This window comes from Penicillium canariense (genome assembly GCF_028826845.1).
Source record: "Penicillium canariense strain IBT 26290 chromosome Unknown utg000001l_segment0_segment0, whole genome shotgun sequence".
Taxonomy (NCBI): Eukaryota; Fungi; Ascomycota; class Eurotiomycetes; order Eurotiales; family Aspergillaceae; genus Penicillium; species Penicillium canariense.
The window spans coordinates 2,365,364-2,392,400 of NW_026622728.1; the positions used below are offsets into that span (position 1 = coordinate 2,365,364).

At 54.9% G+C, this 27,037-nt stretch overlaps 10 protein-coding genes across 10 annotated transcripts; 4 read left to right on the forward strand and 6 right to left on the reverse strand.

Annotated features, from left to right (window-relative positions):
* Window positions 1-907: 907 nt before the first annotated feature.
* N7482_000819 (serine/threonine-protein kinase) lies at window positions 908-4,104 on the reverse strand (the record flags this gene model as incomplete). Its single annotated transcript, XM_056682944.1, has 2 exons — window positions 908-1,179; window positions 1,245-4,104. 2 exons carry the CDS (start codon window positions 4,102-4,104, stop codon window positions 908-910), a joined length of 3,132 nt encoding a protein of 1,043 aa, XP_056546550.1.
* A 35-nt stretch (window positions 4,105-4,139) lies between these two features.
* On the reverse strand, window positions 4,140-4,448 carry N7482_000820 (uncharacterized protein; the record flags this gene model as incomplete). The annotated part of the gene is made up of 2 exons (XM_056682945.1): window positions 4,140-4,203; window positions 4,303-4,448. Coding segments are annotated over 2 exons (210 nt in total), but the record flags the coding sequence as incomplete, so codon positions are not given.
* Window positions 4,449-6,010: 1,562 nt separating this feature from the next.
* Window positions 6,011-8,505, reverse strand: N7482_000821 (GTPase-activating protein GYP6; the record flags this gene model as incomplete). Its single annotated transcript, XM_056682946.1, has 6 exons — window positions 6,011-7,221; window positions 7,287-7,429; window positions 7,488-8,005; window positions 8,090-8,248; window positions 8,303-8,414; window positions 8,483-8,505. 6 exons carry the CDS (start codon window positions 8,503-8,505, stop codon window positions 6,011-6,013), a joined length of 2,166 nt encoding a protein of 721 aa, XP_056546552.1.
* Window positions 8,506-8,751: 246 nt separating this feature from the next.
* Window positions 8,752-10,434, forward strand: N7482_000822 (uncharacterized protein; the record flags this gene model as incomplete). Its single annotated transcript, XM_056682947.1, has 1 exon — window positions 8,752-10,434. The coding sequence occupies one exon, from the start codon at window positions 8,752-8,754 to the stop codon at window positions 10,432-10,434; it is 1,683 nt and encodes a 560-aa protein (XP_056546553.1).
* A 950-nt stretch (window positions 10,435-11,384) lies between these two features.
* On the reverse strand, window positions 11,385-13,097 carry phzA (putative serine/threonine protein phosphatase; the record flags this gene model as incomplete). Its single annotated transcript, XM_056682948.1, has 2 exons — window positions 11,385-11,648; window positions 11,733-13,097. The coding sequence occupies 2 exons, from the start codon at window positions 13,095-13,097 to the stop codon at window positions 11,385-11,387; spliced, it is 1,629 nt and encodes a 542-aa protein (XP_056546554.1).
* Window positions 13,098-15,314: 2,217 nt separating this feature from the next.
* N7482_000824 (LSM domain-containing protein) lies at window positions 15,315-15,760 on the reverse strand (the record flags this gene model as incomplete). The annotated part of the gene is made up of 2 exons (XM_056682949.1): window positions 15,315-15,518; window positions 15,650-15,760. 2 exons carry the CDS (start codon window positions 15,758-15,760, stop codon window positions 15,315-15,317), a joined length of 315 nt encoding a protein of 104 aa, XP_056546555.1.
* A 1,171-nt stretch (window positions 15,761-16,931) lies between these two features.
* Window positions 16,932-17,632, reverse strand: N7482_000825 (uncharacterized protein; the record flags this gene model as incomplete). Its single annotated transcript, XM_056682950.1, has 2 exons — window positions 16,932-17,377; window positions 17,479-17,632. 2 exons carry the CDS (start codon window positions 17,630-17,632, stop codon window positions 16,932-16,934), a joined length of 600 nt encoding a protein of 199 aa, XP_056546556.1.
* An 877-nt stretch (window positions 17,633-18,509) lies between these two features.
* Window positions 18,510-19,745, forward strand: N7482_000826 (protein MEMO1; the record flags this gene model as incomplete). Its single annotated transcript, XM_056682951.1, has 3 exons — window positions 18,510-18,664; window positions 18,729-18,797; window positions 18,869-19,745. The coding sequence occupies 3 exons, from the start codon at window positions 18,510-18,512 to the stop codon at window positions 19,743-19,745; spliced, it is 1,101 nt and encodes a 366-aa protein (XP_056546557.1).
* Window positions 19,746-21,797: 2,052 nt separating this feature from the next.
* On the forward strand, window positions 21,798-23,125 carry N7482_000827 (phosphatase PAP2 family protein; the record flags this gene model as incomplete). Its single annotated transcript, XM_056682952.1, has 3 exons — window positions 21,798-21,863; window positions 21,929-22,443; window positions 22,504-23,125. The coding sequence occupies 3 exons, from the start codon at window positions 21,798-21,800 to the stop codon at window positions 23,123-23,125; spliced, it is 1,203 nt and encodes a 400-aa protein (XP_056546558.1).
* A 2,004-nt stretch (window positions 23,126-25,129) lies between these two features.
* On the forward strand, window positions 25,130-26,806 carry N7482_000828 (glycoside hydrolase family 71 protein; the record flags this gene model as incomplete). The annotated part of the gene is made up of 4 exons (XM_056682953.1): window positions 25,130-25,285; window positions 25,356-25,884; window positions 25,940-26,165; window positions 26,227-26,806. The coding sequence occupies 4 exons, from the start codon at window positions 25,130-25,132 to the stop codon at window positions 26,804-26,806; spliced, it is 1,491 nt and encodes a 496-aa protein (XP_056546559.1).
* Between the last annotated feature and the right edge of the window lie 231 nt (window positions 26,807-27,037).

Sequence of the window (27,037 nt, forward strand, 5' to 3'; positions counted from 1 at the left end):
GATAATGGGACCTGAGCCGAACCCTCATCTCGGCCGATGTGCGACTGGCGTATACCGCTCTACCACCACTCCTGAATAGGTATATGCCACTGCCACCAGGCTCCGCGACACGATGCCCCGAAACGGCTAGGAGAGTCCGGAGAAGTCGCACTTTCGACCCCAGACAGCAGGAACCGAACCAGTGATTTGCGAGGCACTCGGCACTGTTGGAACTAAAATCGACGCCAACAGAGCCCCTCTCCACGGGCTAGACCGGTTTGGCCAAGGACGGAGCCGCCAGGGAGCGCCAACCCCCCCCCCCCCCCACACACTATTTGGTCCTCCGGGCAAAGACCCCCGGAGAATCCAAAGAACAACGAGAAGCCTATAACCTAGCTAGGGCAGGAACGAGTCGATCCACAAACGTCAATCCACAAAGGAGGTATATGTCTTTCTGTCATGCGCAATGCTCTTGTTTCTAGATACACCCTAGAACAGCAAAAAAGAATAGTGTTCAAAAGATATGTCATGCAAAAAGTTTACTTGAACAGACGATGACTGCAATCATGATGAGATGGTGAGATAGTGGGTGGATGGACCTGAGCAGGAAACCCAGTATGGGAGTATGAGAGTATGAGAGTATAGGGAGATTGATGATTTTTGTGCCCAAGAGACCCGCCAGTTCCCCGCCCCCTCCGAGCCTGGGGAATTAAACAGAAGACAAACAATGAACCCCCATATAAATTGCCCGGATTCGCAGCGCACATTACACATCAAGCAAAAGCAAACAAAACGTCGTGGGGTATCGTGTTTTTCTTTTTCCGGTCATCAATGAAGGAGGCATGGCGGGGAGAGAAGTCATGGCGATGAGTGCAATGGGGTTTTGTGGGGATACGGCGAGAGCTTGAGACTTGGAACTGCATGTAGCTCAGTCCTCCTCGGCCAGCCACGGGTGCTCAAGCACCTCGGTGATGGTCAGACGGTTGTCGACGTCGCGGTCCAGCATTTTGCGAATTAGGTCGATGCAGGCTTCGGAGAAGGGGAGGAATGGAATGCGGAGCGGGTGGTCCAAGATTTCGTCGACGTTATAGAAAGGGTTCTCCTTGTAAACAATCGTGTAGAGCAGGATACCCAGGGCCCAGATGTCCTGCTCCTTGCCGCGATAGGATTTGCCTTGTAGGACTTCAGGGGCGGCATAATCTATACCAAGGGATCGAGTCAGCATCTGCATTGAAGACACGATATGTATTCCGAACTCGTCTTACCTATCGTTCCCACAAAGACATCAAACGGTCCGTTTTTGATATAGGCCGCGCTGCCAAAGTCTATCAACTTGATCCGGCCATCACCATCCAACACCACGTTCTCATCCTTGATGTCGCGGTGCACCACCAGCGCCTTGGTGTGCAGATGATGAATGGCACTAACAACCTGCTTGAAAATATTTCGACACTCCGATTCATCCATGTTGGCCCTGAGTTCAATATAGTCAAACAGATCCATGCCGGGGAGTCCGTGCGGGATCATTTCAATATAGTAGTTGATATCGTCCTCGAAGAAGCCCTCCATCTCCACAATGTTGGAGTGCTTGTATCCATCGCGGCGCAGGAAGTCGAGAACGTGGATCTCCAGTGGCACAGTGCCCAGCCGTCGGTCGCGAGTCCATGTATCCACCAGAATCCGCCTCTTTGTGACAAACTTCAGCACCATCTTCTTGTTGGGCTGCTTCTTCAGCCGCGCCAGCTTGACCTGCCCGTAAGCACCTTGTCCCATCTCCTCCAATATCACATAGTCGCTGATCGTGCGCTTCTGTGGCGTCTCCTTCTTGGCGCCGGCAGGCTTCACTTCGGAAACCGGCTGCACGGGCCGATCGGTGAGTGGCTCAGAGGCCGCCTCGCTGAGCTGTTGGCTAAGCGTGGAACTCGGGGTTTGAATTTCCACAGAAGTCTTGCTGGTATCAGGAGTTTGATGACCAGTGTCGCTCGCAGACGGGTGGTCCGACAGGGGTGGGACCCCCGGTGCGGGGGAGGGGGCCTTCGAAGAGGGCAGTGACGAGGATGACAGGTTGGCCGCGGGTCCGGCAGCGTGGATTTGCCGTGAGTATGTGACCCACAAGGCATAGACCAGCTCAGTCACGGCGATGGTATCGTCGCTGTCCTCTGAGTCGCTTGAGCGCTCCTCAAGCCTCTCCACATGTTCCTTGGAGAAGAAAGTGCCGCTCTTGACCACGCGCAATTGAATGTCAACGACGATGGTGGAACCGTCCCGATGTTTGGCCAGCAAGCCACTAGGTTCAGTAAAAACAGATGCTGCATTGGCCTTACCATCACGGAGAATGGACAGCGTTCGCGCCCGACGGAAACTGTGTTCAGGGATCACAATGCCATCCACCAATGGCACGTTGTCCTCCTCGGTTAACACATCCAAGATCTCATCGAACCCTGGCACCAGCTCAGTAATGTTGCGTCCTTCGGGGCGGTCTTGGCCGAACAGTGCTGAACAAAAGACAGGGTTCGAGCTGATAACATTCAAAGTCGAGGATGACAACACCATCATCCCTGCGACATGGGGAAAACTTGACACCTGCAAAGTTTGACTTTCGTCCCCTCGCCCGATGGTCACTGGAATGCACACTCCAGCAGCAGTCCGGGCGGCAAAATGCTTCAACGCGACGATCCTGTCTAGTCCCTCCTCGGGTGATGTTTCGAGAGACTCGGACGGCAAACGTGGTAAAAGTTCGGTTATCGACTGACCAGTGCGAACTACCTGCGAGCCCCAGATCTTGTCAATGTCTCCCCGGGCCTCAACCACTCTCCAAGAATCATCACACCGGACAGAGGCGATGTTTTCCGTGATCTCTTCCAATACCCAGATCAGACCACCACGCTTCTCCATAACCCAGACGCTAGCCGATCCTTTGGCGCCATTGCGCTTCTGAATAGGCACCACATCGCCACACAGCAAAACACCTCGCGATTTGTTGGCTGGGTGGTTCGCATTGCGGTTATTTCTCGTGCTGGAGCCATATCCATCATCGGTCTGTGCTCTCCGAGACTTCTCGCGTGAGGAAGGTTTACTGAGCAATTGTGCCGTCACCCCGTTCCCCAACCCTCGGAACTTAGGGTTTACGGCGCGGATATTGGGTCTCTCCGGCTGAAGTGGCGCGCGGGCTGTGGCATCAGTGCTGGGGTCCCGAAGCTTGGTCTCGAGCCACTGCCTGTGCTCTTTCTGTACGACCTCTAGGATACTGAGCCGGCGGACCTCGGATTGGGTGACCCCAAATACAAGACATGAGAGGTCGTTGGCTGCAAGGATAGTCCATGGTGCCTGGGCTTCGGTCCGAAAGACGGCCTGGGAGACGGGGGTCCATTTGCTGCTGTGGGTGTGCAGGGCAGAAGGGATCGGAAAGCCCAATCCAGCAGTTGATGAGGCCAGAGAGACGAAGGGATCCGTGGAGGCGTAGGGTTGCGCTAGAGTGTCCATCAGCTTGCTTTTGAGTGAGGCGGAGGTGAGGTCCGTGTATGTACGTTTTAAGCTTACGCGCCGGGATGACGGTGCTGAGATCAGGTCCTTCCTGGATTGCGGGAGACGATCACCGGGGACAGCGCTCAGCATCTGGGAGCTTTCGGAAGTTGCCTGTGAGCCTGTGGGAGGGAACTGTTCCTGAAGCGCATCGCGAGTACCGATTGGAGACGAACCACGGTCCGAAAAGGCCTTTTCAAAGATGTTGTCGCCATTCACATCTGCAGGTCCAGTTGTGGGTCCTCGCAGGTGCGTGGCATTTTCCTCGTCCAGCACTCGAGCTCGAGCCAAAAGATCCATCATATGCTGGATATCCGAGTCACTGCTCATATTCGCCTGCGCGTTAGCGATGGCAGCATTGGTGGCTGCCCAGCCCATGCGGTCGCGCATGAAATCGATCGATCTCTTCAAGATGTTTTGTCGGCTGTGCAGCAACTCTTCCGATTGCTGGGCAAAAGAAAATGAATGCAATGACTCCAGCGGGAATCGGTGAAGGTCCTCCAGATCACCAAAATTCTGGCTCATGGAGATGCGACTGGTATGCGCTCGAGATGAGGACCTCGAGCGAGGCGAAGGAGTGGCCCGCGTGGAAGCGGTCATCATTGGAGCTAGGGATGATGTCGACAGGTTGGGAAGGGTCAAAACACGCGACGGTTGCTGGCGTATACGATCCAGCCCGGATGGACCGATTCCATGATCACTCTCGAACAACGGGGATCTGCTGCAACGAGGAAGAATCCATCAGCTTCTTGTCCGACCGGGACCAGGTGTGCAAAATGGAGGTTGGGGCTGGTCGCGGACCTTGAAAGAGGGTCATATCCTGAGGAATAACTATCCACCGATCCTCTCACGGGTTGGTCGGTCCGCAAGGAAAGCTTTTGAAAGCCCGACTCCGACTCGGGCGATTCGGAAAGTGGTCCCAAGGGAGACGAGAGAGGACTCGGTTCACCTAAAGGGACATTGAGATCAGCATCCTGCAGCCTGTTTTTCGACTCTATCGGCGCGTGTTGGGATATCCAATACACGACTCCGTGAGAAAATGTGATGGCCTCAAGTGATGCGGGAAGGGGGAGGGCGTTGAATCTCCGCGGTCAGATGCGTCCCGAAGCATGCCCAAGGTCCATTCTTAGGCTGGGATACTTGGTCGCCGACTCGTGAAGGAACCACGCACTGTGGTCATATCCCTCCGGACTGGGTATGTTTGTTATTCGGAGCGTTTTCTGACGACAGCGCCTGATTGACTTCGGGATGGGCCAGGCGCGTCCCTCGTTCTCTGGTGTAGCTTTCCACCAATGGCCCCCACTCCTTGACGTGACGAGCCCGTGGCATGTGAAACCAGGGAGCACAGGGCAGGCAGACGGGATTGGAAAAGCATGTGCGCATGACTTACCATCGGGGTTGTATGCTGACCCCATTCTTTTTGGCAGTGGCGGAGAGGTTTCTCACTTTCCTCGCCCTGGAGACAAGGGGGGATGAAAAGGAAAGTATGAGGCTCAAACGGAGCGTCGAGTCGTACGCGACATGGAATGAATGTAAGGTGGAAGGGTCATTCGCTCGAGTCAGCGGGCTGCGACCGGGAGGGGAAGAGGGCAGCTGCCTCGTAGCGCGCCCGGCATATGTGGCGTCGCGGGCAAAGCACGCGGTGGTGATTTGAGTCGCTTCCTTCGGGGGGAAAAAGGAAGAAGAGGAGAAGAGAAAAACGGAAGCCAGCGGGGTTTGGTAGTGGGGAGGGAAAGTGTAGCCAAAAGGGGGGTGGGTGATGTAATGGGCGTCTCTCCGTCGCTCCGTAGGGTGTAGTCAGTCGTCGACCTAGTCCTCTTTTCTTCTGAGCCAGCAGACAGGGCTCAGGTAAGTTTCGGATGTAGGAATAAGAAGCGAAGGTGATTGACGGAGGGGAATTTTGATCGACCGATCGGCACGGTAGTTAGCCACCATATGGTGCCTCCGCGGTCTTTCCTTGCTCACCACGAACTCGTAGTTACGCGGCACTACGAGTACGAAGTATACGACCACTCGAACAAACTCTTCCTACATCGCCTATCTCTGGCAGTCAAGTATGGAGGAGGTCCACCTCGGTCGAAGCCGAGGGAAACGCCAGGGCCCTATAGGAGATGCAACACATTGTCGGGGTTAAGGTACAATACAACGCACCAGTGCAGTGCACATTCCTCTTTCCACCCCACTCCTGCTAGCCCTGCTGTGCTCTTCCTCCTGGGCCTTCGGTAGGGCAGAACCCCAGCATCCCAGTTCTTCCCTCGTTGAACTTCATCGCTGCGATTCTGATGCAAAGCGGTGGTTCGCTCTTCGCCGATAGATCCGAAGCTCTTCCGGTGGACCTGTGCGTCCCGCCCCCCACCTCCTGCCAGCTCATACAATGACCGTCCAGCGAATGCCGAATTCAAAAGCGGAAATTAGACGACATCCTGGATCTCGCGGTGCGCATATCTCCACCTGCATGAGGCGATCTGGATCGGGATTAATCAAACCTGAGCCTGTGCCTCTGCCCCCCTTACAGCGGCCCCCGAGCACCTGGGAGACTGCGCAGCGCCAATTCATCGTGCTCGGCTTCAGCTATCTGTGGGTGCTCGTCTCCGCCGTGACCGAAGAGAGGGCTGCCTTTGCCTCGGGGTTGGTCCTGATGTCGCCTCTGCTCGGGGGGCATCGAGGCTGAGCTGACAAAGGTCGAAAGGTTCCGGCTGCCGCCCAGCATCCAGGAGAACCCTGCATCCGACAGGGATGGTCGCACTGCCGGCCGCAGTCCCTCCCGCTCAGTGTCGGCGTGGCCGTCGGTGATTGTCGTACTGACTGTGGTGATGCTGACAGGCTTCAAGGTTCCATTCTGCATGCTCGGGCTAGGGGCATCCACGGGAGAATGTGGCGGCACGCCTTGCTGATCTTCTTTCTCAGCCACGCCTTCAGGTCCAGAACGGTTGTCTGGGCTCGAGACAGGTGGTGGGGCTGACCGAGGTACCTCGTTATCTATTTTAGCGGAATGCGGGGCACTCCCTACTGGGGGTGGGAGCATGAGATTTTCGAGGCAGCTCTGCACAGACTGGGCTCGATCTAGAGCTTGCTTGGCCGCATCGATGATCCCTGAGTCCAGGTCCTTCATGGTTTCTAACTGCCCACGAATGTCCTTCAACGCCTCGCCCAAAGCGGCCGCCAGTTCTTTGTTTCTCTCTTCCAGCCAACTGATCTTGGTTTGTAGGCCAAGCTCGGTGGCTGTTGGTCTCTCCGGCGCGCCCTTGATTCCCATTGTAGAGGCCGGGTTTGGACGTATGGCCGCAGAACGATGACCTGGTTCATAATGCATGGTTTGCATGTTCTTCCGAGCCTCAGTCACCGCTCCTCGGACAGCCTTAGTCACACCCCAAGCTTCTGTCCGGCGTTGGATCCCTTGGGAGACGTCTTGAAAAAGTGCCTCAAGACTCTTGGGGCTGTTCCTCGCGGGAGAAGAGGCAGAGGAATTGCTCTCGCTGCGACCCTTGAAGTCTTCCCAGAGGTGAGCCTTCATGGCAGGTCGGATACCGGAGTGGCTGCGGCACTTAGATGACTCTGGCGGTCTACCCGAGTACTTCGAGATAAGAAAACTGCCTCTCTCCGCTGTCGGGCTTTGCTCCAGGTAGAGTGCATCATGAACGAAGGTTTGGGGGGCGTGTGGCTCGGGAGACGGATAGCGCAGCAATATCGATAGTGCGCCAGAGTAATCCGCTTTGAGTACTTCATGGAGCCTGTTAGTCAAAATTCATCGAAACAAAATTCATCGGTAAAGGATAGTCACCTACGTTGCCAGCGAATCCGAAGGAGCATTGCAATGCATGTGAAATCCACAAGGTCGGATCTTAGCCCATGCGCGAATAGTAAGTCCCACATCATAAGGACATCATCGAAAGGGAATTCTCGGCCAAATAGCAGACGCATCCAACGGCTACGCATGCAGTTAGCAATCTGATACGATTATCATTCAGGGTTTACCATATTCTCACGTCAAGAAGATCTGCGGTAGCACATCCACTGCATGGAGGTGTTCCGCCAATTCATGATCGATGATGGTTAGCGCCTCTTGGTGGAGGTACTGACACCTGCTAACAATCGGAATGACATCTATCTGGTTATTTGCTGTCTTCGTCTCGCCATGTTCATAATATATGCGAGCAGTCTGCATGACACACAGGAACAGTGTGAACGAGTCATGTTCGACAAATTTGGTGTTAAGGAGGTCCAGCATCAAGCGGCCCTCTTCATCGGTGTAAGAGGCTGCACCTTGATCCGGGCATTCAATCGAATCCCGGTCAATCACCCAAAGTATCGGAGCCAGTAGCTCGTGCATGCCTTGTCTATAGCCGACATCCGGGTTGAGTTTGGAGTAAACAAAGAGGACATCGGTCAACTTCTGTTTCGTTGATGGTTCTTGGAAAAAGAAATTCTCTTGCAGACATCGATCGACGTCCTGGACAATTTCAGCTCGTAGTTTTTCATCATTGCGGAGGGTTTGCCAAGGAGACTAAGGAGTGGGCAAGAGGCTTTGTCAGACCGATCATCCGTTGAACCTCTCCAGTCCACTGTAGAAACCGGGGCACAAGCATACCTCGTCGTCGTCCGCCAGCGGGTCGACTGTCGACTCCAAATCATCGGGGTGGTCGATATACTTCAGGAAATGCGCGCGCAGGGCGTCGTACACATCCCGCGACTCGGCGAGCTTCTGAGACCATTGTTCGCGCCCGACACCGTCGAAGAGCAGAAACACCTACAGGCGGGATGAGTGTTGAACTTAAATCCAAGTAATCCTGTGCCCACGGACCTTCCAGCAGATCGATCTTAGCCCGTCGTTGCACAGCTTTCCTCCCTGCTCCGATCGCAGCGCCGCCCGCAGGTCGGAGGGGGTGTCATGGCCAAGGAATAGTGCATCCCATCTCTTTCTGCCGGAGAGCGAGTCAGCTTGTTCGGAATCTCCATGCTCGTGGTTTTCCGGGGTACACACCTGGTGTCCTCAATGGTTCTCATTTCACGTGCTGGTAGTTGGGGAAGTGGAGGTGAGTAGCGGAGAGGAGGAGAGGGGCGATAATGTAATCCGCGGCACCTCGAGCTCTTATCGCCTGGCTGTCACTCGCTCGGAGCATTGCGAACATCCGCGACCCCAGGATTCCAGCGACACATACGAAACGTGGTGCATGTTTTGGTGTTACGGTAGCATATGACCTCGTCTTAACCTTATGCTATCTCACAGCAGTTCATGACCTTCGGCTCCAAATGTCCGCGGACTTATTAGCAGAGTTCGGCCAGGGCTCTGGCTCTGGCTCTTCGCAGAGTGCCGCACAGCTGCCGCAGACAGTACGACCGAAAACAAACTCGCTGATAGACGGATTTGATCAAACAGACGATATTTTCTTCGGCGAGACCTCACATACCTCGCAGGACTGGCAGCAGAGCCCGCGGTTGGCATCACCACAAAGTCAATATGCATCCGCAGCTCCCCGCCAGTCTGCTGTCTATCCAACATTTGATCTCCCTCGGCAGCACGACAGTGATGTGCTGTTTGATGCCACAGAGGATGCCCCTGCCAGTGATACTGATGATGACTGGGGCGATTTCGAGGGTCCAGAGGCTACCCTGCAGAGCCAGCCGCGGCAATCGTCAGTTATAACACCAAAAGCGCCAGTTAGAGCACCAGCACCAGCGCCACAAAATCTCCAGGATCCAAGTCTAGCCGGAACTATCGACTTACTAGGCGGGCTGTCAACGGCTGAATCGACACCAAGTCCAACTCAACCATCTCAATTTGGAGCCAGGAATCATTCACCTCAAACAGGTTGGGAGAACGACTCATTTGGGGACTGGGGCAAATTCACAGAGGCTCAGATTGCACAGGCAGCTCCACCAAAAGCTTCCCCGCGGCAAAACCAAAAGAGAACGCCTGTGAAGTCATTGCTCGAAGATGATTCTTTTGGGGATTGGGGTGACTTCACAGAGGAGCCATCCGCCAACCTTCCACCACCAAAAGCATCGCCCAAGAAACAGCCTTCTCTAAGGGCCGGTGCTCCCTCCAAAACCACCCCCATGAAGGCCACTCCCAATAAAGCTAGTATACCAACCAAGGCCCTTGCAGCGACAAGAGCAACAACGTCTGTCCAACCCAACAATCCCGCTAAACCCAATTCTACCCAACCCCCGTGGGAAGACGACGCCTTCGACGACTGGGGTGACTTTGGCGATGGCCCAGCACAACCCAACCCCAATTGTACCTCACTATCACCACCAACAAGCCTATCCCCGCAAAGCTTCGCCTCAAACACGCCATCCTCAACCCCAACAGTCCGACCAACCAACATCCCGCCCCCATCCATCCTTCTCGAACACCTAATCGACCAGCTAAACAACCTCCAAAAAGAAGCCCAAACCGCCAAAACCCTCCCCCAACCCCAAAAAGCCACCACAGCCACCAAAATCCACAACACCCTGCACATAGCAGCCCGCATAATTGCCGGCCGCACTCACCGCTGGAGACGCGACACCATCCTCGCCCAAAGCATGCGCATCGGGCCCGCTCGCGCCGGAAAACCCGGCGGCATGAAGCTCAGCGCCGTCAACAAGCATGAGGACGTGAAAGAAGAGCAGGACGCCGTCGACGTGCTGGGTCTCTGGCGTGAGCGCGCCGCGCTCTTCAACTCTGTCGTCCAGGCTGCGGGCCAGAAACCTATTCCTGTTGTGTCGGACCCCGCGGCGCTAAAGGTTGTTACGGTGCGGGCAGAGCTGGGGGGAATCAAAGCTGGGCATGCTTGTGCGCTTTGTGCGTTGAAGAGGGATGAGAGGGTTTTGAGGGTTGATGAGGAGGTTGTGCAGGATAATTTTGGGGAGTGGTGGACGGAGCATTGGGGGCATACGGGGTGTCGGGCTTATTGGGAAGGGAATCGGGGGTTGCTTATGCAGCGATGAGAGGGAGTTGGTTCTGTCATGTTGGGTGTGGATAATTGTGTTTTGGGGGGTGAATCAGACGTATGATGTAGAGAATGGCTTGATTAGATCATAACATCTAGTAACCCTTAGAACAAGAAGTCTCACACCAGGCATCGGCAAGGTGAAGTAGATGTCTCCCAAGTCTAGGTAATTCTAGCCGCATCTACACCCATACATGCTCTTACCGTCTCCTTACCATATCGAAAGAAAAAGACAAAGCAATTGAACATTACTTGACACGGTTTAAGTAAAAGTAAAAGAGATATTAATGCAAATTACCGTCACTACGTGACGGCGAATGAATAAGGACGCACAAGATTCCTCCCAACACCAATTTCTAGAGAAGTGAGTAGATACACGAAGGGCAGAGAATCAGCCAGAAGCGGAGAAGAGTGCTGCCCAGCGGCATGCGGGCCGCGGGCGTGTCTGCAACTGACCCGCATTCCTGCCCAAAGGCACGAGCCCAAGGGCCGGAGCGCGGGCCAAGGGTTGTCCAAAGGATATGTAGCACCCCAAGCCCCATTTTCCTCCGCATCCCTGGTCGTCACCGGGATCCGCCTGCACAAGGGGCTCTGGAGCGTTTCGGCGGGGATCGGGCCATATGAGGATGCTGCACCACAGGCACCGAGGGTTTACCTGTTTGTCCGAGGAAAAGACAAGAGTCGGGGCGCTCTCGGTGGAGCGAAATGAAAAGGCAGATCCCAGTGGATATATTTCAGCCTTCAGCCAGACTCCAGCAAAGGAGCTGCAACCACACGGCGGGTGGGTGAAGATCAGATTTCGATTTCTGTCGGGCTCTGCAGCCAGGCCTGCGCCAAGGGCGAGGGCGGCGTATTGCGGATCCCAAGATCGGGACTGGTAGGTTGTTGATCACCCGGTTTAGAAACTTTGAGCAGAAGGCAGTGCAGGCTATGTAAAGAGTATCTGCGTCAGCTATTGAACGTGGGATGGGAAGTCTCGGCATGGTCGCACTGCGCAGTGACGATCACTTGGCACGAGAGAGCAGAAATGGAGAAAGCAAGGGGGCTTGGCCGGCTTACAGGACTGCTCAGCATGCTGTTCCGCTTGTTGCGACCCTTCTTGATGTGGTTCTTCAGGGCTGTCGAATCCAGAGGTTTCAAGAGTTCGAAACTACAGAGGAGCTCGCCGGAGACGGACATGATAGCACCCCAGTTGTCGAATTCACCACAGTACTGTGAACAAAACCCCCCAGATGTCAGCAAATGGGTTCCAGAATGAACGAAGAACTTGAACGAGAGAAAGAAAGAATGGCTTACGTTGGGTGCTGAAAAGACGGTCACCAGGATGCGGTCCTGGTAGAACTCATATCCATCCTCAACCACCATGTGGGCTCGACACACCAAATCCAAGTCATGGCGCTGCAAAAAGTTCATAATCACCTTCTTGCCGAAGCAATAACTGACACCGCGTTCATTCGGTTCCCAGTCTTCTTCCATATCCGCCGGATCACTCCACAGGAGATCATTCAGCAGGCCATAATCAGGAACATCGGTAGGCCGGGCAATACCCCGAATATCGTCCATGTGCGACAAACTGGGCGACAGACCACCATGCACACAGAAAATCTTGCCCGCCACAATTGAGGCAATTGGAAGGCAGTTGAAGGTGTCAATAAAGCCCTTCCAGACCTTGATATTGCAGCGCCGCTTACACTCGTCATAGAAACCATATACCCGCGTCACATTGGCGCATTCGTGGTTGCCGCGGAGCAGGAAGAAGTTTTCCGGATATTTGAGCTTATAACACAGAAGCAGGAGAATGGTCTCCAGACTCTGCTTCCCTCGGTCGACATAATCACCCAAGAAGAGGTAGTTTGATGCCGGCGGGAATCCACACATCTCAAAGAGGCGAATCAAATCGGTATATTGGCCGTGGACGTCACCGACGATCTTCACCGGAGCAGAAAGCTCCAAGAGCGCCGGCTGAGACAGGAAAAGCTCCCGAGCGGCGGAGCAGATGGCGGTGATCTCGGCATTCTTGAGACAAACGGTCTTGGTGACCTTGGTAGAATAACCTGCATCCAACAGTCTCGAGATCATGTCATCCAAATCGATGGACTTCAAAGCGCCCATGCCCATTCCAGGGGACCCAGAGGATTCGAGCGGGGCGTTGAGAATGAAATCCAGAATGGGGTTCAGTTGGTTCTCCCGCTTAATCAAGATGGATTCACCCGCCTTCAGCGCCGTGCCGACGGGCGGGCCACCTGATGGAGGGCCCTCCGATACATGGTCCACCTCGCCACTCTGCTGCATCGCATTCACATCCTTATGACCGCGCTTCAAACTGGTCGACAACGACGGTGATGGCGGAGGCTCAGGCGAGCCAGTGCGCGAGACAGGTTCGGAGCCCGGGGACGAGAGGCCGGCGTTGGAGCCGGGGCGACTGTTAGAGGACTTGACCGAGCCGGCGTCGGACTTGTCAACCTGACTGTCGGTCTGGGAGAGGGCGGTGGTCGAGCCACGAGGGCTGTCGGTGCTAGTGCTGCGCGCACCGGGAATCTTCGAGCGAATGGAGCCACGGAACGAGCGGAGGGATTCTTTGGTGTCGGATTTCGAAAAGGACGGATAGGACTGCAACGGGTCGCCCGAGTTGGCGTTGCCCTTGGAATGCGATTGACCCATCGCAAGGCTGGGCTGGCTGCCAAGCTAGGGACGGGGGGTGATCGCACGAACGTTCAAACCGCTACGCCGAGAAAGTTCCCCTTGGGCGTTGGAATGTCTTGGCTGCCCAGCGGCGGGAGAGATGCAATGTCCCAATGACGGTATATTAAGCTTGCAGGCACCCGACACGGCGTGGACAAATGGGATTTGCTGCAGCTGTTCACACCGGAGCGCGTTTCGGGGTGTGAGCTCCGGCCAGAAATGACCAGACAGGCGAGAAAAAGGTTAAAGGGCGGGCGAGCCGGGCGCAGGCGGTGGCAGGGGATGGAGCGACCGGACGAAGTCGATAGGGGAAGGGAAGGGGGGCTGGTCAAGGTGACTACGGGTCAGCAAAGGGGATTTCGAGGAAAGCTGGACGAAGCTGGGCGAAAGCTGGGCGAAGCTAGGAGGAGGGAAGAGCTGAGAGGCAAAGCTCCGAGGTCGCACGGACAGGAAGCTCCGCGGGATTTGTTCTCTGCCCAACGGGAACAATCAAGTCAGGCGCCGAAAAGGGTCTGGTTGACAGTGCTGAACCCCACCCAAGATTCAGTGGGTATGTGGAGGTTGAAGAAAGAATGCAAGGGAGGGTTGGAAAAAGTCTGGCAACGAAAGGGTGGGTTGCGGGCTGTGGATGGGCGGAGAGGGAAGAATGCGTCATTATGTACGGGGATCATGGGCCAGGTTCTGTATCCCACATGTACATCACCCGAGTGGAGAGGGGATTGGGGAGGGAGGAAAGCGAAGGAAAATAGGAAGGGACTCACCTTCGATCTTGTATTGTCTTGAATCTGGGATGGATATTGAAGATTGGATAGCAAGGGAAAAGGAAGAAAGAGGGGAAGGCGGCGGTAGATGTAGGGCGCAAGTACTCCGCCACCGCGACGAGGTGGAAAGGTACTTCGCAGTACGACCAGTCTGGAGCGCTTCAGCGGAGTGAACTGACTTTCGAGCTGAGCATGCGGTTCTGGCCAGCCACTCGGTGGCCACAGCCCCCGACTTCCCGACCTTTAGGTAAGCCGGATCATCCCCGGAGCAAGGGCAGCAAGTATAGAGGATGCCTAGTCTAGGCCCGAGGTATTTATAGCCTTCGCCTTTGATGCGTTCATGACTTGAGTCTACTTGAAATCTACGGAGTAGTGTTGTCTACGCGGAGTAAGTGAAAGATGGGGCGTGATTCTCAGAAGTCGGATACCGCGTTCAGAACTATCTGCTTACGGTGCGACGTGCGACTCCTTCCAACGCTCCACCCTCTCAGGCCCATGTCCCTCCTCCACTCCGCCCGATAAGCGACTATCTCGACCCATTCTACTCCCACCATTTGAATTCGGTCTGATAGAGAAGGACAGTGCGAATGGCGCTGCAGATGGCGTCTGTCCCGAGTGCTTTTCCGAGATGGCCTAGCCAGTGGAAGGAAAGTTATGGGGAGCTTAGACCCCCACCAACGCTCCTATCACAAGCGGCGGAGAAGAAGGCTGGTGTTTCCAAGCACCGTTCCAGCCCCCACGTTTTGTCGGCCACGTAGAACACATTAATTGTGATTGATAGGTCTCCGGAATCCTTCCATGATGCCTGCAGCCGAGGGTGGGTTAAGGTCCTATTCAATAAACAATCCGGGTGAACTGCTCCTCGAAGCAAAGGGAGCTCCCTCGGGCTTGACCTGGTCACAGAGTGAGTGGGCAGGGAGCCGCGCAGATAGGCTTGGGTCCTGCATAACAGCCACAGCACGCGCGCCAAGGCATCTCCGTGGCGGAGACACCGCCTTTTCCCCGTCCACCCACTGTCGTGTATCTCCCCGGACCGCCATAAAAAATACCCCAAATGGACGAGCCTTGATAATGGACCTGCCCGCCAAGCCGCCATGGTCATGCGAGAGAGCTGCCGTGTCCCCCGTGCCACGTTGAATTGTGCAGCAGCAAGCATCACACACCAGGTCAACCCGACCAGGTCAACCCGACCTTGGCAGCCCCGCGTTCAAACCCCCATGCTGGCGAAAAGCCAGGGAGCCAGAGCTGGCATATGGAAATCGGAAGGCAAAAACCGGATGGGATGAATGAGGCAGAATTGAAATGAGTGGGCTTCTTCCCGCGGGCTTGGCTCCGCCAAGGTAATCGTATCCTGAAATCCTGGGTTGATTTTCATTGGGAGGATGACAGCAAGCTGGATGTCTCGTGATCATGAGCGCTGACCGATCATCCCTCTCTACTCCAGCTCGATCTTCGTAATATGGTGGCCTGGGATCACAATGAGACCAATGAGCCGACTGGTCATGTTGACTTTGACGGTGGCGGATTTGGTCTCAGATGTCTTGTCCCATGACTCGGTCTCCTTTGCCGCAGCTTCTTGGATGGCGGAGGTAGTGGGGAGCCGGTACTCGAAGGAGTTGGCAAGAATGATGTTTCGCTCCTGGTGTGACAAAATCCAGTATCAGTACAGCTCATAGCTCCCAGTACCCGATCGTAGACTCCCAGACGCCTTTCTCTCCTCAAAGCCCCCTTTTCCCATCCCTCTCCGATCACGATCATGAGGAGGCTTACCGCATCGGTGCACTTGAAGAGGCCGACAAACATGCGGCCATCAGTGGCGTGTATGCGCAAGGTGCGACCCAGCAGGCCATTCAGATATTCAATGGCCTTCTCATTATCCATTGTAGCAGTGGGAGTAGTCGTCTGTCGCTGTGATGGTGCAAGCGATTGGCGCCGCGAGACCGAAGTTGGGAGTCGAGCGTTTCGAAGAGCCTTGGTGAAGACTCAACAGGGTTTGGGGTTCAGTGGGAGTCAGATAGGAATTGTGTGTATGTGAACATCCAAAATCTAGCAATTGTAGTCAGAACCAATTGCTCATCGGTGTTGTGGGAAGAACGGTCGTCTGCCAGCACATCAAGAAAGGACTACTGATGCCTGAGGCGTCATATTGGTGGGGTGACCCACATCAGCAATTGCGTGGGAAAGCTTCACCGTGAACGAGGTTAATCCAAAACGATTACTCCGGGGCAGATCGAAAGGAAGGAAATGGATGGATATGGCGATAATTGGCATACCAAAAGTTTCATAAAATTCGTCTCTCGTAACTGACCCGATAACCTACATTTCAGACCTTAGTTTTCGAGTGCTATGGTCTGATGAGTTCCTCTCTTCGAACACCAGTATGAAACGGACCCCCCAACCTTCCCGCTGATAAGATCTCGTGGACGTAGAGATATGAAGCACTCTCTTCTATCAAATCATCATAAGTTAATCCATCGTCATGAATCTAAATCCTTAACCGGGGCATGGTTACTATCGAGTACACGCGCCTAACGAGTTCATTGGGTACCAAGACAACGAGTCTTAAGACTTGACTCGAGCCTGGTCTTGCTTCGTGGCTTTTAACATCTCATGGATCCCATCACGGCCTTTGGAGGTTGAGTTATTTAGAGCCAACACCTTCTGCTCCCTTTCTAGGATTCGATATGTCGGACGCTATCTCTCAAGTGTCCATGGACACAGCTAAGGCTCGTGCACATTTGCCTGGAAAATTCTTGACTGGAATATGAACTTTGACCAAGTATGTCAATTGTAAACATTACATCCTTCGTCTCCGTCCCTAATACTTCCACCGACCCTTTGAGATAGACATGAAACCACCACTCCCATATAACGCCAGGTTCTCCCTGAGAATCAGAATCAACCACAGAAAACAACCCAAATTCAAACTCAAACTCCTTCCCAAAAACACACCCGAGAGGAATCACAAGAATAGACCAGCAGTCTCTTCCCACAGAGCGACCGGCGCCCGAAAGACTGACAGAAGACTCACAGCTTCGCAGGTCCAGAAGCACTAAGCACCTCCATTCCAGAACCCCCACTTGGCAACCGGGTTGGGGTTCTCGCTGCTCTCATCAGTATCCATCTCCATCTCCACGTCCGTCTCCGTCTGGAAGAAGCCGGAGCTCGTCGTCTCGCTCCCGCTCGTGCTCCCAGCCATGTTCATCTGCGCGAATACCTGGCGCCGCATGATCTCTTCCTGGTCCATGGCGGTCTCATTGGCACGGGCGGCAAGAGCTTCACGGGATGGCCGGAAGGGCGACGATGGCTCTGCTCGGGGCTGGAAGAAGCGCAGCAGGGTCTGCTGTCGCGGGTCGACAGTTTCTGGGGACGGGATGGCCGGATCCGAGTCCATCATGATGTCTCCGGTTACATCAATAGCTGTTATGTGCTGCTGTTGCTGTTGCTGTTGCTGTTGTTGTTGCTGTTGCGCGGAGAAGATCCAGCGGAGGGTTTTCTCTACTCCCGTCAGCACTGGTTCTGGTGCCTGCGAAGGACACGATGGAACACGATGCGCCATGATCTCTAAAGCTTCATCTGTGCAGACATGGACCACTCACCATACACAACATCGTCGCTTGGACGGCCATTCCGGAAGCGCTTTCGGGTCCGGCTAGGAAGGTCCTTGGAGCTATCGGGCATGCCCCAGCTAGGCGTAGGCGTTGCCAGGCCAGACGGGAGCCCCGAGAACGAAGCCTTGCGCTTGAGCGACATGGCAGCGGCGATATTATTGACAGAGGATTGAGATGGTTCAGTAGGGCATCCGGGAGAGGGGACAATTGCAGCTTCGAAGCCCGGGCCTGCAGAGTGAAGGGCAGAGTTGCATCTGAACCACCGGAAAAGGCTGGACCGGAGCACGTAGCCCCATTGGCCGGTCGCGTCTTTGGATTATGGATTCGCGTTGGCCGGGACACGCTAGTCTGGAATGGGCAACATTGCACACAACACACTGCCCACCGCGAACCAGGACGGATGAGCTATGATATGAGAGTGTGCAATTCGATCTATTTGTGAGATTCCATGATAGCTATCGTCTCATTAAATGGAATAGAATCTCATGATTGGCTGGTTGTTGCTGCACGGTCTGATCGTGCAAGGACCAACTGCTGGAATGCTTGAAAATCGATCAATAGGTGTTAAGCTCTATCGTCTATGCATCAAATGTACCTTTGAGAACACTAAATCGGTAGTCGATGGAAATGACGCGCCAAATACCTACGGGTTGCTGCCCCGTGGGATGAGAGGCTTCCGAAACAATCCCTAGTGGAGGAGGGGGTTGTATACTTCCCTTGCTCCCCCGTCATTATATATTATCGATGGGACAGACAGATTAAACCAGTATTCTGGTTGGTCGTCGCACCAGTGGATGAAACCCACGCCCCAGTTTACCCAAACAAGGGTACCCAGCAACCCTGACACCCACATTACTTGCAAACCACCCGGGATGCCGTGGTCCAGAGCGTTCGGGATCCCGCAAAGTGCTCCACCATGATGCTGTTCTCCCCCGCTTCTCCTCACCCGGAGCTCACCCCAACTAAACCCTTGATCTTTGAACCCCAACCGGAACCCCACGCAGAATCCAAACTCCATGATGGCTTCTAGACAGGCTTCTCACGCTGGTTCCTGGTACTCTGATAATCCTCGCGCCCTGACTCGCCAGCTGGACGACTGGCTAGCGGAGGTGCCAGAATCGATGGATCAAGTCGGATCGCTTCCAGTACCCGGAGCGCGAGTGATCATTGCGCCGTATGTATATCTACTGGCTGGAGTAGATAGCCTCAACTGAGCAACAGAAACGCTAACGAAGCAGACATGCGGGGTATGCTTACTCAGGACCCTGCGCCGCCTTCGCATACAGGGCCCTTGATCTGTCCAAGATGTGAGTTTACCGTTGACCGAGAGCGGCGGGTACTCTGGCATGATGGGCCTTCATAACCTCTGAAAATCTAGAGAACGCATCTTTGTCTTGGGCCCATCACACCACTATCCGCTTTCCACGCTGGCTCTCCCCCAAGTAACCTCCTACTGTACCCCGCTCTCCAACGAGCCTCTGCCCCTCGACACAGACCTTATCAGCCAGCTTTTGACGGCCGAAGCAACCAAGACCAATGGATCTAAGATTCGATTCACCACCATGAGCCAGTCTGTCGACGAAGATGAGCACAGTATCGAGATGCACCTGCCATATATTCATCGCTTGCTGCAGCTGCAGTTCCCAAACACTCCAGCGGCACAGTACCCGCCGCTGGTTCCAATCATGGTTGGAAGTACCTCTGCCGCGACAGAGCAGGCCTTCGGTGCCTTACTGGCTCCCTATTTGGCAGACCCGTCGAATGCCTTCGTGATCAGCTCGGACTTCTGCCACTGGGGTCTCCGCTTCCGCTACACATATTATGTTCCGCAGGCTCCGACACCTGGACCAGTACTCCCACTGTCGAGCGACAACCTGCCCCAACCGGGCCAGGACCCCGACGACATTCTGAAGAGCATTAATTCGGTCTCCGCGGGACATGCCTTGCAGCGGCGTGATCGGGTCTCGAGCAAAGAGCCTGCAATCCACGAGAGCATATCCGCATTTGATATTGCTACTATGACGGCCATCACGAGTGGATCAGCGAGAACCTTCCTCGACACCATTGACCGCACCGGGAACACGGTCTGTGGCCGACATCCGATTGGGGTGATCATGGCGGCACTTAAGGTTGCTATGGCGGGTCAACCCAGCAAGAAGGGTCTCTTCCACTTCCTCCGGTATGAGCGCAGCTCGGATGCGGTGGATGTGATGGACAGTTCTGTTAGCTACGTGTCTGCCTTTGCGGTGCTCTAGCCCGTGCCACTGTCTAAATGATGAGATGAACAAGGGCTCATTTGTGCTTTCACTACGGAGTACTCGGATCGGGGTATACACTCGTAGAATTTTCGTAGAATTAACCCGCACCCAGATTATTCATCTTCCATTACGGTCCTGCCACAGCGGTTTTGCCGAACTGCTATGATGATTGGTTGGGTCTTGGTGGCCCTTGGGCAAGAGGTGGAACAGTCTGAATGGAGCGCTGGGTACCGTATGATGGGGATTAGGCAAGGGGGTTGGTTGACCCTTCATAACGGCCAAGTGGGTATCCATCACTCTGAATAACTCTATCTCGGACCGTAGATCAATGAAGGGAAAAAGGGCACGGGGCTTTCGCAGATGTATCGTTTGGCCGGAAGTCGAGGTCTGGCGTAGGACACGAAATGCATAAAAACCGCATAGCCCAGGATCGCCCATATTGATCCGTGCCGGATACGCGCGGATCGGATCACACACATGAATAAAAACTCTGCGATCAGATCACGGATACACAGCCCCTAAACCCCTATCTCGTATCTCGATACCCAACACATGTTTTTTCACCTGTTATACATTTTCGTCCTCTCACTCGTTACACCTATCCGTTTTCTCGCCTGATCGACGGATTCGTCCAAACAGGGAATCGGTACGAGCATTGCACGGGAGTCCGGCTACCGCCAAGCCCCGACGACCGACGTCCGCATCGAGCTTAGTGGTGCAGGGGTGGAGCTCGGCAGCCGGGCGAATATATGAGAGGGGCGCACTATTGGGTTTGATTCGCAGGTTTTCTGCATCGCATCACGCTCATTCGTCGCACTCGTTTCTCAAACAGGAAGGGGGTCATGTCAGCGGTGAAATACGGAGTAGTGACCAAAGCATGTAGCCCGACGCCGAGACATTTCCCAGCCACGACCAGCAGGGCCGCATGGTTAAGTTTACGTGGACCTTGGGTGGTGAATTAGGTAGCTTGCCGCGCTGAAGAAGGCTGTGCCCTGTGGCTATGGAGGATGCCGTCGTCTTCCGACTCGCTCGGGTTTCCCCATCCCGGTCTAAATCAAGTAATATGTGCGCCAAGCTGATAATGCTATGCGAGACCAGTCCAAGGTGAGGGAGTGGGGCTTCGAAAAAATCGAAAATCATAAATACAACATGAGCGAGTTCCGAATCAAATGGAGGGAATACTGCAGTAACGATAATACTCCAATCAACTTGGTTTTTCGACACAGCCCTATCCGGCCCAGGTCTATACGAATACGGGTGGGCCAACACTGTGACTGCGGACAGAGTACGGAGGGGGTGAAGAGGACCGGAGCGCGATCGACCATCTCGGGAGCCATACGCTTTCTATCTCCGGCGCCGTATACGTAATTGCATACAGCCATCCGTTCATGGTTGGCCTTTGTTAGCCATGGTAGCGGGGGTCCCGTGGACGGTTTTACCACCTCCCCCCTGATGGCGTTGGCCAGACTAGCCAAAAACAAAAGCAAACCATGTCTCATGAGCCCACATAGTTGGTGCGAGCGGTCAGCCCCCGTAGTCCCGTCAATTGGTTATTGGTTGGGTCCAATCGCATCGAGCACACGACTCAGGGCCGGATCGGTCATAGAGCACGACCCCTCCAGCGACACTTGTTGCCTCCCAATTCAAGATTTTTGGCCTGCTTCTATTGGCGTAGGGATCTGCCATGCACTAAAAGAAATATGTAGCCCCGTCGACGGGGGCGGCACATCTGATATGTAGTCAATCCCAGCCCGCCCCTGGCCAAGTTGCGTACAACTCCCGAGGTTCTTCGTACTCCGGATCATCCGCATCTAACCCTTGGAACACTTTCCTGCTTTTTCACAGCATCGTCGATCATTTCATCCATCTCGCCTGGCCCCCGGAGTTCCGCCTTGGCTTTCCGCTCCCTTGTTTTGAGTCTTTCCTTTTTCCCTCCATCCCTTGAACACCCTCACACGCTCTCTCGCCCGCCCTTGTTTCGGTTTCTGGGTTTTTGGTATTGAATTTGTTCGCTGGGGTTTTTACTGCCAGATCCCCCATCATCTCAGAATGTCGGCGACCACGCCAGACCTGGGAAAGCCACAATTCTCGTCGCACGCATGGCTGGAACCACTGGTAAGCTTCATCTCCAAGCAGGACACCCGATTCTCTCCTTCACATTCAACCTAACGCCATGGCAGGTGGTTGTGAGCATCATGCTCGGCTCGCTGGTGCTCAATCGGCGCAAAGACTACAGCATCTTCGGCAAGAGGCAGGACAATGACCGAACCGCCCGCGGCTACTATGATTCTGGAGATGAGAGCCGTGGACAGTCCCCCAACCCACTCAAAGCAGAGCGTGTCTGTGGCATTTCCGTCATCACCCCAGACTCGTCACGCTGGGCCAACCACTTGCACAGTCGCATCTTGTACAAATTCCCTTTCTTGGTGGAGATGTTCTATTGGTCGGTCAACTATCTCTTCTACTCCGTGACCAAGGCGACGTCCCAGTGGCTGGTGCCCGCTCAGGTGGGTGTGGTCGAAGTCGCCCAGCGACATGGCGAGGATATTCTCTGGTTCGAGCATGAGTCGATCTTCTCATGGATGTTCCCGATTCTGGAGTCGGACTTCCAGGGCTATTTTCTGACTAGCCACCCGGGCATTCTGACCTTTTTCAACCGCATCTATTCCCTGGTCCATATCCCGGGAACTGTGCTGTGAGTGATTGGCCCCGAGACTCCGATGCCCTTTTCGCATCTTAACTAACCGGCGCACAGCTTCCTTTCCTGGTACTACCACGAAGCCCCGAATGCCAACACCTTCGCTTTGGTCCGCCGCACCATGACCTTGGGCAACTTCTTCGCCTTCGCTACCTTCTGCGTCTACCCGTGCATGCCACCCCGCCTTCTCCCCGAGGTCTATAACTTCTTCGATACCGTTCGCCAAGAGCACGCCGAGAGCGTCTGGGTCGACAGCAAGTCTGTGAATCAGTTTGCGGCGATGCCCAGCTTGCACTTCACCTACGCCTTCGTCATCAGCAGCACCTTCCTTTACCACTCCGAAATTTTCCGCCGATTCCGTGGAAAGCCCGTCCGCAAGTCGACCCTGACCCAGGTCATCTATACCGTGCTCGCCTTCGCCTATTCGCTGCTGGTTCTCAGCGTTATTGTCGCGACGGCAAACCACTATTGGCTGGATGCGGTCATGGCTATGATCTCGGTGACGGTGTGCTTCACGATCAACCGCGTCTTCCTGCTGCTGTTGCCGGTGGAGTACTGTCTCTGCTGGCTGCTGCGGTTGGCAAAGCCGCTTCCCCACGTTGGAGGGAACAAATCAAACGAGCGCAGCGGCACCGAGTCACCCAGATACCGGTCTGTGCCAGGCTACGATGTCGTGTGATATACATAATATTTTCCTCATGCCTTCTTCGCCACACATTGCATCCAACTCTTCGCATCTGCATCTGCATCGTTTTCCCTTCTCTCTTTCTTAATTCCAATTTATAAAAAGCTTATGTGCTTATTGACCTATTGGAGAAACTGTTTGGCTCCCACCCCCCCCCCCCCCCCCTCACGATCCCACTTCTCGGACTACACTTGATTTGGCTCTTCGGGTGCGAAGGACCACATGGGCGTTTTACGGCATGGACGTTCCTCAACCGCCTTGGGTGGAGTACCCCCTGATGTGTCATGATCATATTTTGCAGTGCACATGGCGGTGATTGCATTTCCTTTATGTGGCCTGGTGTGGTCGTATATATAGATGGCGCTGGTGATGGTTATAGAGTTTGTTTATGTTCTGTGCAAAGACACATATTGAGCCTTTCCAATTGATCATGCGTAAGTGCTTGCCAGGCGGTGTAATTATCCGACAGGCCACGACATCTCTTGCCCCCCTCCTTTCTATCCACCTAGGTTGCAAGTCGTCGGTCCTATGCTCTGAAATTGCGGTTTGCCACTCCAAATCCCCCGGATTTCCGCCTGTCCGCTGTACCACCGGGATCCATCGACCCTTTGCCGCTTGATCTCCGTTTGGCTGCGGGGTCATGACATGTGCCGTCCAGTGCCCGCCAGCCCGACTCATCCAGACTGCCACTGATGTCCGATATACTTCATCACCCGATCAACACCCAATCGGTCCCCTACAGACATTGTTGCACGAGCGGGCACCACATTGGCCAGCGCCAAGCATGCATCTGTTGCATCAGCCGGTCTGCAGTTCTGTGCTTGCCGAGGGTGCATTCGGTGCATTCGGTGGAATCGGTGGAATACCTCATGCAGGGTCTCTCGCGACAGGCGGATATCCGAAGAAAGGGAAGAAAGGGAAGAAAGGGAAGAAAGGACCAAGCGATGTTCAAACCGATCTAGAAATAAGGTTTAGACCGTGCCAGTGCCGGAATCGCCCCCACAGTACGGTTGTACACTGTCCTCCTGAACGCGGGAAACTCTGATCCATCATCCCCCAACATGCAGGGCCTGGTCTGAAGCAGGATAACGACGTGGTGCAAGCGCATCAAACACCAACGGTCGACTATTCTCAGCCCTCGTTTCGGGGCCTATTATTGGAGCGCCGTTGGCGGGTTTCTTTGTCTGCCAGAACCGACCCTGTTGGTCCCTGAGCGCCCAGGGGTAACGCCTTGTCGCGACAACCGAGATTCTGTGACAGCCACCGCTCTTATCGTCATGCATGGATCGCGCGTTGATCCTTTCATTTAACGCCCGCGACGCTAGGGCTGGGCCTTTGATGAAACGCATGGGCCACTCACACCTATCGCACGTCTTCCCACTGCCAGCGTGCCAGGAGACTGTGGCTTCCATTTTCCGCAGGTCACCTTGATTGATCGAGTTTTCGTCAAAGATGGTCGGGTCTTATCTGCCCCCTCGGGTCCCACTTGCGGTGGTTGTGGATCGCACGCGCCGGTGGCGTTCATCGCGCGCGCCAATGATTCTCGGGGGCTTTGATGCCGATGGTCTGGGTCTGACAGGGTGATACTGTAGCAATGAAGAATCCCCCGAGATGAACGGGGCCGAGGAATATTTCCGGTCCTTCATCCTTTCTCCTTCACCCTCCCTTCCCGGTCACGTCCCCAGGTAGAGTCCCGGAGAAAAAAGAATGAGCATGAGGTTGGATTGGCCTGCAGTACAAGGGCGAACCTAACTCGTGAAGAAAGGATATCTCCCTCGTTCATTCCTCTCACGATCACGCTCCTTCCTCGCCTTGTTTGCCTATTATTACCAGCGCGGGCTGCTGTTCACTCCTTAGTTGGCATTCTGAAGCTGTTTACATATCTACATTCCAAATCGCTCCGCTCCAAGAGGAAGACGCTTTTCAGTCCTTTAAGCAGTTCCTATACCCTCACAACTACAACCACTCAGCACCTCATCTGTCATCAGTCCACCCAGCATGCTCCGGGAGCTGCTCACACTTGCCCTAACAGGACTGATGATGTCGTTCTCGGCGGCCTGCCCGGTACCTACCCCCACCACCACGACCGTGCCGTCCGCGACGGCCTCGACTGCTTCTGGGGGGACAGATAGACTGGTCTTCTGTCATTTCATGGTGAGCTACTCCAATCCAAAGAGCACGACCCCAGTTCGCAGCCTGACCATCCAACTTCCCATGTTCCTAGATTGGGATCACCAGCAACCGCCAAAGTGCCCGTGATTATGATGATGACATGCAACGCGCCAAAGACGCGGGAATTGATGCCTTCGCCCTCAACATTGGCACTGACCCCTACACTGACACGCAGCTCAACTTCGCCTATGAGTCAGCCGCCCAGCATGGAATGCAGGTCTTCCTCTCCTTCGACTTCAACTGGTGGAATGCCGGTCAGGGCGGTGCCGTCGGCGCTAAGGTCAGGCAGTACGCGAGCCGCCCTGCACAGCTAAAGGTTGATGGTAAGGTGTTCGTGTCCTCGTTTTCCGGGGACAGCGTGGATGTCGGTGCCATGACGGCGGCGGCCGGTCAGGATCTCTTCTTTGCGCCGAACTTCCACCCGGGCCAGGGGAATTTCGATGCTATTCAGGGCGCGCTGAATTGGATGGCGTGGCCGAATAATGGTGAGAATAAGGCGCCGACGGCGGGGCGCACTGTCACTGTTGCCGATGGCGACCGGTCATATGTTACTGCGTTGAAGGGGAAGCCCTATGTGGCGCGTAAGTCAAGGGACCACCGGTAGCGAGGTTATGTCTTGGGCTAATAGAGCGACAGCGGTTTCACCATGGTTCTCGACGCACTTTGGCAGCGAGGTTTCGTACAGCAAGAATTGGGTCTTCCCATCTGATATGCTTTGGTATGACCGCTGGCGGGAGATCCTGGCACTCGGCCCGCGTTTTGTGGAGATTATCACCTGGAATGACTATGGCGAGTCGCACTACGTGGGACCACTCTCATCGCCGCACACGGACGATGGTGCCTCCAAGTGGGTGATGGATATGTACGTGTTCTGTGCAAAACTTTTCTTCGAGGTGTCGACTGACACATCCCCCCTGAAACAGGCCGCACAGCGGCTGGTTGGAGATGGCCAAGCCCTTCATTGCCGCCTACAAGGCCGGCGTGACCGTGGCTCTCCCCTTCATCCACGAGGAGAAGCTGGTGTACTGGTACCGCCCGACTAAGAAAGATCTGAACTGCGACGCCACCGACACGACCATGTCAGGCAGCCCCAACAATGCCAGCGGCAACTTCTTCGCTGGCCGGCCCAACGGGTATGAGTCCATGACCGACGAGGTCTTTGTGGTCGCCCTTCTCAAGTCCCCCGGCCGCGTGACCGTGCAGTCCGGCGATCAGCCCCCCAAGACCTTCGAAGCGCCCGCAGGCATCAGTGCGCATCGCGCCCCGATGGGCATCGGCCAGCAAAAGTTCACCGTCACGCGGGGCGGGCAGACCATCCTGTCCGGCACCAGCCTGAAAAACATCGTCGACACCTGCATCTGCGGGATCTACAACTTCAATGCGTATGTGGGGACGCTCCCGCCGCCAGCCACGATTGACCGGCTCCAGCCCGCTGGGCTGACCATGTTGTCACAGGGGCTGAAAGCTGCCTGCCCGATCAATACCCTGGGTGCGAGCACCTAGACACATGTCACTTGGAGGGACAGGAATGGGGGCACCACCACCCGTCCCTGGTTGAACTAGTGCAGGACAAGAGTAGGTGAAATTGGGTGATATGGATATGAGGAACTTGGTATGAATTCGCGCAATCGGTGCCCATCTGTACACTACAAGCGCTGGTCGTTTCGTGTAGTTACCTCTGTACTATCTATTACTTGCAACCTTCATAACCTCACAGCTCAATGATTCGTATGC